Genomic DNA, 9,129 nt, shown 5'->3' on the forward strand with positions numbered 1-9,129 from the left:
ACTGCTTTCTTTGAGATCTATGTCTAGGAATTTTTCTACTTACAGTTAGTGGTCCTTTTGGCATTGCTTCAGTCGCCTCAGGTAGAGTATCCTCACAAGCCTGGCTCGCATTGTCTACTGTTTGAGATTGTGAGGGCTCAAAATCTCTAGTATGTTGTTTGTCAGAATCATTAGACTCAAAAGTATGAGCCTCTGTTTCCTCAACGGTCTTAGTCTGAGAAATTATAAGGTGACTTTCTCCACATGCACCTTTCTTTTCATTACTGAGTATGGATGTCTTCTGTTTAAATATCTGTGGAACAATAAATAAGTGTTTTATTCAATATGACCAACCTCTAAAATGTTAACAGTCTAGATATATGAGTAAATTTGCAAGAATAATTGCTCATGAGTCTCCATTACTCCTTCATTCATGTCTTACTAATAATGTACAACACTCAGACATGGGAGGCATTCAAAAGTAAATATTACTACACTCACATTACCACAAATGTTATAGTTTAACAATACACTAAATAGAGGGAAGGCAAGCACTTATCGATTGTGGAGATATGTATGGAGAAGAGATACACATAACAAAACCTGTGATGGTGTAATGCACACATTGTTTCACTGTATATGAGTAGCTGCTTTTCACTGATTCTACACACTGCTACAACCATGAATTTCTATTACTTTTCTCATGAATCTTGACTTCTGACTAGTTTTTATCCAAAAACCTTACATCACTGCTAAATGATTCTGATGGTAAGATAATAACAGTTAATAACTTAGAAAGAATACTGTCAACATAAATTAAGTGAAATAATACTGCTTTCTTTGAGAACTATATCTAGGAATTTTTCTACTTACACTTAATGGTCCTTTTGTCATTGGTTCAGTCACATCAGGTAGAGTATCCTCACAAGTCGGGCTCTCATTGTCTATTGTTTGAGATTGTGGTGGCTCAAGATCTTTTATGTGTTGTTTGTCAGAATCATTTGACTCAAAATTACGAGCCTCTCTATCCTCCATTGTCTCAGCCTCAGAAATTATAAGATGACTTTCACCACATTCACCTTTCTTTTCATTACTGAGTATGGATGTCTTCTGTTTAAATATCTGTGGAACAATATATAAGTGTTTTATTCAATATGACCAACATCTAAAATGTTAACAGTCTAGTTACATGAGGGTATTTGCGAGAAGACTACATAATCTGGCTCAATTATTCATTTGTTCATGCCATACTAATAACGTACATCACTTAGACATGTGTGGCATTCAAAAGTAAATATCTCTGCACAATCACTTTACCACAAAGTTTGTAGTTTAAGAATACACTGAATAAATTGAAGGATGGCAGTCATCTATGTTGGAGAGATGTATGAAGCAGAGATACACATAACAGACATTGTGATTGTGATTGTGTGATCCACACATTGTATCAGTGTAGATCAGTAGATGCTTTTCTCTTATTCTACACATTGCTACAATCTAGAATTTTTATTACTTTTCTCATGAATAATGATGTCTAACTGGTTTCATCAAAAAACTTCACAGGACTGCCAAATGTTTCTAATGGTAAGATTTTACCTGTTAATATCTTAGAATGAATAGAGTAAACATAAAGTAAGTGGCATAGTACAGCTGTGTTTCAGAATTACATCTGAGAATTTTTCTACTTACACTTAATGGTCCTTTTGGCATAGCTTTAGTCACATCAGGCAGAGTATCCTCACAAGACCGGCTCTCAGTGTCAATTGTTTGAGACTGTGGTGGCTCAAAATCTCTAATGTCTTGTCTGTCAGAATCATTAGACTGACAATGAAGAGTTTCTGTATCCACTGATGTTTTATCGTCAGAAATTATTTGTTGACTTGCAACACATTCATCTTTCTTTTGATTAGAGAGTATGGAAGTCGTGCATCTGAATGTCTGTGCAACATTAAATAATTGGTTTATATGGTGTAGCAAATGTCTGTAATGTTAACACTCTATATTGTCACAGAAGAAGCCAGGTAGGACCATGGTGTAGTGGTTGTGATACTAAACTGATGCCTGAAGGGTCAAGAATTCGAAACTTCCTGGACTGTACAATTTAAATTTCTATATTCGGTTTGAGTAAATTCTTGAAGTATCCACAAATATGAAGAATCATTGTACTGGAATGGTCTATAACTGTATGTAACTGCATGTGTTCTGGCTTGAGGCAGCTCGCTTCGCACTTTTCTTTTGCAAGTGCTGAATAAACTTTCGTTACTTGAAGTTAGTGTCTGTCATTCATGTAATTACACCTTCTTCTACGTGACATTATTCTGGTGGTGGCGCTGGGTATTGGAACTAGTGACAGCGCACATTATCGACTACACGGGGCTTCCATCAGGCCACGACAGAGCCGCTGTTTATTTGGCGAGATACCCGATTTCTAGCCATATGCAACAGATCACAACCTATACGGAGACAGAAGAAGAAGAGGACATATCGATGACAGCAACTGTGTGCCACCCCATGATATGTCCTTCCGGTTTCTCTGGTGTTGATGGCCAAGATCCGAGCAAGTGGCTGAGGGTATATGAGCATATACCCAAATTTAACAAATGGGATGACACCATGTGTTTGGCTAACGTATTTTTCTACTTGGAGGGCACTGCCAAGGAATGTTATGAAAACAATGAGGAGAATTTCACAAGCCGGGATGTATTCCAGGCAGAACTGCACAAGTATTTCAGTGACACACTGGGAGAGAAGTGCAAGGCTGAAGGTAAACTAAAGTGCAGGGCCCAGCGTCCAGGAGAAACTACAGCATCCTACATTCAAGACATCTTGGAGCTGTGTAAAACAGTGGATCCTAGAATGAAGGAGGAAGATAAGGTTGCACATCGCATGAGGGGTGATGCTGAGGACATGTATCAAGCCTTCCTCCTGAAGGTTTCTGTGGTGTCACCGCCAGACACCACACTTGCTATGTGGTAGCCTTTAAATCGGCCGCAGTCAATTAGTATATGTTGGACCCGCATGTCACCACTATCAGTGATTGCAGATCGAGCTCTGCCACACGGCAGGTTTAGTCTAGAGAGAGTCCCTAGCACTCGCTCCAGTTGTACAGCCAACTTTGATAGCGATGGTTCACTGACTACATACGCTCTCATTTGCAGAGACGACAATTTAGCATAGCCTTCAGCTACGTCATTTGCTACGACCTAGCAAGGCGCTATATTCAGTTACTACGAATGTATTCTGAACAGATAATATTGTGAATCATGTACTGTCAAGAGCGACGTTCATCATTAATGGATTAAAGTTAAGTATCAAACTAATTACGTCCGCTTTCTGAATTCTAATTCCTTGTCATGTTCCAGACCTCACGTCAGTATAGTTCTTCCCTCCTCATGCCAGCCTGCGTGACCTAAAACGCATGCATTTTGGCCTCCACTAGTAACACAGTGTTGGCTCTTCTGCCAACACAACAGTTTCGACAGCAGAAGACTTCATAAAATAGTGCCAGTATATCGAGACAATGCATCAAAAAAGAATCACATGCAAGAAGTTTGAACGGCTTTCAAACATCGTATCGATGTCTGTGATGGAGGAAGGAACTGATTTCACAAGTGTTCTTTGTCAGATAAAAATAGTTCACATGGATCTAAGCACTATGTGAATTAACATTTGAGGTCATCAGTCCCCTAGAATTTGAACTACTTAAACCTAACTAACCTAAGGACATCACACACTTCCATGCCCGAGGCAGGATTCGAACCTGTGACCATAGCAGCCATGTGGTTACAGACTCAAGGACCTTGAACCGCTCGTCCACAGCAGCCGGCCTTCATCAGATAGTGAGAGAGGAAGTTCAGAAGGCACTTGGATAGCACGGCGAGCAAAAAACCGAGACGCTTCAAGAGGTCATAAGGGAGGAAGTGAAACAGACATTGAACCCAATCTCTCGTCCTTCATTTCCCTTTAAAACGGTGAAAAAGTCGAGATCCAGGTGGAGTTATGTTCCTACAATGCCGCATGAGGATCCTGTTTGTGCACCAAGGAAGACTGACATCTGGAGGACCCAGGATAACCAACCAGTATGTTTCCACCACAGACGACCGGAACATGTGGTGCATTATTGTCGAGAAAGGCGGCGGATATTTGATGATGCCCACGCCAGAAGACAGCAGACCGATCGTAGCTCACACCAACTCTAGGACAACAAAGATGAACAAGAAGGTGTGGGTGCGGGACGTAGTAGGTCACCGTCGCTGCAAACTAGCCGCTGGAGAGGACGCTCCCCAGCGCACCGATCAAGATGGTCTCCATCGCCGTTTAGAAGCTTCAGCCGATCACCTAACCACCGCAACCTGGAAAACTAAAGGGTGTGACCTTCCTTGGAGGTGAGGCCACCGAAGAAAAAAATCCTCTGCTGTCGATCACTACAAAAATGATAGGAAACCGTCAATATCCTCTTGGATGGCCAACCAGCCCAAGCTCTTATGGACTCTGGAGCATCATATTCAGTCATTTCGGAGAAGAACCGTCGCCAGTTGCAGAAAACCGTATTCATCAGCAACAAGCATCTCTGCTGAAGGTGGCTACAGCAAGATGTGTCATTCATGTGGGTATAAGTGACCATACACAGCCCTTAGAATTCATTGTCTTACAAGAATGTAGTCATGACGTCATTCTCGTATGGGACTTCATGAAAGCTTCTCAGGCAATTATAGATTGTGGTCACTCGAAGATTATGCTAGACGAGATGAGATACTGTGGACAGAAAGATGCACATCCGAGTGTGTGGAGACTGTGTGCTGGATGAAGTGATCATTCCTGCAGTCAGTGCTAGAAAGGTAACTGTCATGTGTTATGCCATGCTGAAACTCATGGATCTTGTAGTGGAATGTAAGAGAAGCATACCACTGAAGAATCTGCAAGAGATTTTTCTGGTCATGTGTATTTAGGAGTGTCCATCACTATGTGTCGCACTGTCGAGAGTGCCAGAGGAGAAAGGCAGTTCCTCAGAAACCATCTGGCCAACTCATACCAATTCCACCAGCCGAAATGCCTTTCCAGCGTGTTGGGATTGACCTCCTCAGACATTTTCCAACGTCTGCTAGTGGCAATAGATGGATTATTGTTTGCACTGATTATCTGACACGCTATACTATTACAAAAGCCGTGAAAACAGCCGAAGCATCTGAGGTAGCCAAACTCATCGTGGAAGATATTGTATTAAAACACTGGTGCCCGAAGGTTGTTAATTAGGCATTGCGGGAAAGTTTTTCAGTCGAATCTTGTGACACAGATAAACCTTCGATGCGACATTACTCATCACATGATGACTGCCTACCATCTGCAAACTAATGGTCTTACGGAACGCCTTAATAAGACCGTGGCCGACATGCTATCAATGTTCATCGATGTTGAGCAGAGCAACTGGGATGAGGTGCTACCTTTCGTAACATTTGCCTAAAACACCGCCAAACAAGACACCACAGGATTTACCCCATTAAGACAGTTGTCTGATGTTACTTATGAAGTTAAAGATTTCGACTCCAAGACAAGACAATGAAAGATTAGAGATATGGTCCACATTGTAACACCCCAAGTATATAACCCATAATGAACACTCTTTTGTTGCAAAAAGAAATAGAAAAATCAGTCATTACACTTTTGACAGTTTGATTAACAAGAATGTTATGTAAATACTAATGCTTTTCATAAAGAAAGGATTGAATGAAAGGATACCATATGGTACGAAACAAGAACTTTAAAGAAAGAATTCAAAAATTTACTATTTACGAATGTTAAAGCCCAGACCTTAAATTGACCAAAGATAATAATTATCCTAGAAGAGAGTTGTAGCCGATCTGAAGTTTGAAAGTTATATCCTCTTCAGACTATAAGTGCACATATGTGCACCTTCCTTCTTAAGCTTGTGTCGCTGTCTGTTGCATATTTTGTGTGCTGAGACTGCGAGGTCACAGTCTTGTACCATTGTGCTTTCAAATGATGCCGTTTGGAGAGCTCTTGTAGCAGTACACGCTTCAGAAGTTTGTTGTGAAAGAAGATGGCGGTCTGACAGCGCCGTAATGACAGTAAGTAAATAATACATAGAGCTATATGTGTTTGTCTTCGTTGTAGTGAGTGATAAGTGAAGTTGAGAGGTTGGAGAATTATCTGAAATGCAGCAAATGTGTGTTATTTCAATTTTCCTGTGCAGTTAATGATGATGTTTTCATGGTACACGTCTGTGTACCTTGTTTCTTGGTGTCTATTTTTAGGATAGATCTCTACTTCATAACGTACTGATTGTTTTTTGTTTTCAGCTCATGTGCTAACTGATGAAGAGATATCACGCATACTGAATGAAAGTGATGCAGAATGTTCAAATTCTGACTCTGAGGATGACTTATTTGCTGAAATGAATCAACAGCCTACGATGTCAGACTTTGAATGTGATGCTAATGACGAAATACAGTCTCTAAACATTGAAGATGTAGCGAATAGTGGTGTTAAAAAATCCACAACAGGTTTGAGGAGGAGAGCTACTTGGTAAGTATCGCTATTCATTTTGAATAACAGTATTTTTGTTTGTTTGTTTCTTTATTTGCAACAAAAATATGTGAATTTTTACACCAAATTTTTTTAAAAATGTTGGTTTGGTGCCAAACCATAATTTGTTCATTTCCATTTCAGCATGCCTGAGATGGGCCCATCTCTGAAGAACAAACAGGAATTTGATTCCAGTGGACCTAAAGGAATACTGGAATCTTTCGTGGATTACTTTCCAGCTGAATTTTGGGAGCTTTTGGTGTATCAGACAAACCTGAAATCTGTTCAGACTAGTTCACTTAGTTTGAAAACAACAAAATCAGAAATTTTGCATTATATTGGGATTGGAATTGTCATGGGGACTGTTAAGATACCACAGGTAAAAATGTATTGGTCCAGCCTTCTCTGCTTTCCTCTCGTCACTGAGGCCATGCCCAGGGATACATGTTACAAACTTAGAAGTAATCTGCATTTTGTTGATAACCTAAGTGCTCGGGACCCTAATTATAAGCTGTGGAAAATTTATTCACTTGTTGATGCAGTGAGAAAACAATGCTTAACATTGCCCAGAAATTCACATTCGAGTATTAATGAACAAATGATTCCTTTCTCTGGGAGGTGTGGTTTCACTCAGTATGTTCCTTCTAAGCCTAATCCACTGGGGTTAAAAAAATTTATTCTTGCTTCTAATGACAGACTACTCCAGGATTTCTGTATTTATGTTGGGAAGGGCACTGTTCCAGAAGATGATCTGAAGACCCTGTCCCTCAAGATGGCTCTCATGTAATTTACACAGATAGATTCTTTACAAGTGTTACATGTGGAGAAATGTTGTTGGAGAAGAACATTTTCCTGACACGAACAGTTATGAGGAATAGAATTGGTTCAACTGCTTCAAAACTGAGCGATGATAAGTGCATAAAAAGAGGTGAATGGAATGAGAGTGTAAGGGAAGATGGCAAACTCTTTGTTGTCAAATGGAAAGACAATAAATGTGTGGCATTACTTTCCTTTTGCACTGGTAGGAATCCTGTGGGTACATGTAAAAGATGGTCCAAAAAAGATGGGCAGAAGATTGATGTCCACCACCCAGCTGTAGTACAAGCATACAATCAAATGATGGGAGGTATAGATTTGTGTGACATGTTGCTGGCTTATTACAGAAGTTCTATTCGAACAAAAAAATGGCCAGACTAGATTAGATTAGTAGTTGTCCCATAGATCATGAATACAACATTTCGTAATGAAGTGGAACACGTCAGGTTAATAAAAGGTGTCTATACAAGATATTACATTAGACGAAATATTACACAACACTCAATATTTTTAATTTTTTGTGGGGGTTGGGAAATTACCCACTTACTATATCCAAAAATTCATCTAATGAGTAGAAGGAGTTGCCATTAAGAAATCCTTTTAATTTCCTTTTAAATGCTATATGGCTATCTGTCAGACTTTTGATGCTATTAGGTAAGTGACCAAAGACTCTTGTGGCAGCATAATTTACCCCCTTCTGAGCCAAAGTTAGATTTAACCTTGAGTAGTGGAGATCATCCTTTCTCCTAGTGTTGTAGCCATGTAAACTGCTATTAATTTTGAATTCATTTTGATTGTTAGTAACAAACTTCATAAGTGAATATATATATATATATATATATATATATATATATATATATATATATATATATATATATATATAAAAAACAAAGATGAGGTGACTTACCGAACAAAAACGCTGGCAGGTCGATAGACACACAAACAAACACAAACATACACACAAAATTCAAGCTTTCGCAACAAATTGTTGCCTCATCAGGAAAGAGGGAAGGAGAGGGGAAGACGAAAGGAAGTGGGTTTTAAAGGAGAGGGTAAGGAGTCATTCCAATCCCGGGAGCAGAAAGACTTACCTTAGGGGGAAAAAAGGACAGGTATACACTCGCACACACGCACATATCCATCCACACATACAGACACAAGCAGACATATTAAATATGTCTGCTTGTGTCTGTATGTGTGGATGGATATGTGCGTGTGTGTGAGTGTATACCTGTCCTTTTTTCCCCCTAAGGTAAGTCTTTCTGCTCCCGGGATTGGAATGACTCCTTACCCTCTGCTTTAAAACCCACTTCCTTTCGTCTTCCCCTCTCCTTCCCTCTTTCCTGATGAGGCAACAATTTGTTGCGAAAGCTTGAATTTTGTGTGTATGTTTGTGTTTGTTTGTGTGTCTATCGACCTGCCAGCGTTTTTGTTCGGTAAGTCACCTCATCTTTGTTTTTATATATAATTTTTCCCACGTGGAATGTTTCCTTCCATTATATATATATATATATATATATATATATATATATATATATATATATATATATATATATATATATATATATATATATATATATATATATATATACAGGGAAACATTCCACGTGGGAAAATATATCTAAAAACAAAGATGATGTGACTTACCAAATGAAAGTGCTAAGTGCTGGCAGGTCGACAGACACACAAACATACACACAAAATTCAAGCTTTCGCAACAAACTGTTGCCTCATCAGGAAAGAGGGAAGGAGAGGGAAAGACGAAAGGATGTGGGTTTTAAGGGAGAGGGT

General features: G+C 39.4%; 1 protein-coding gene across 1 annotated transcript; it reads left to right on the forward strand.

The window, feature by feature from the left end:
• The first annotated feature begins 6,090 nt into the window (after positions 1–6,090).
• Positions 6,091–7,309, forward strand: LOC126456639 (uncharacterized). The gene is made up of 3 exons (XM_050092382.1): positions 6,091–6,094; positions 6,297–6,522; positions 6,667–7,309. Exons 1-3 carry the CDS (start codon positions 6,091–6,093, stop codon positions 7,307–7,309), a joined length of 873 nt encoding a protein of 290 aa, XP_049948339.1.
• Positions 7,310–9,129: the final 1,820 nt, after the last annotated feature.

This window comes from Schistocerca serialis, chromosome 2 (assembly GCF_023864345.2).
Source record: "Schistocerca serialis cubense isolate TAMUIC-IGC-003099 chromosome 2, iqSchSeri2.2, whole genome shotgun sequence".
NCBI classification, from domain to species: domain Eukaryota; kingdom Metazoa; phylum Arthropoda; class Insecta; order Orthoptera; family Acrididae; genus Schistocerca; species Schistocerca serialis.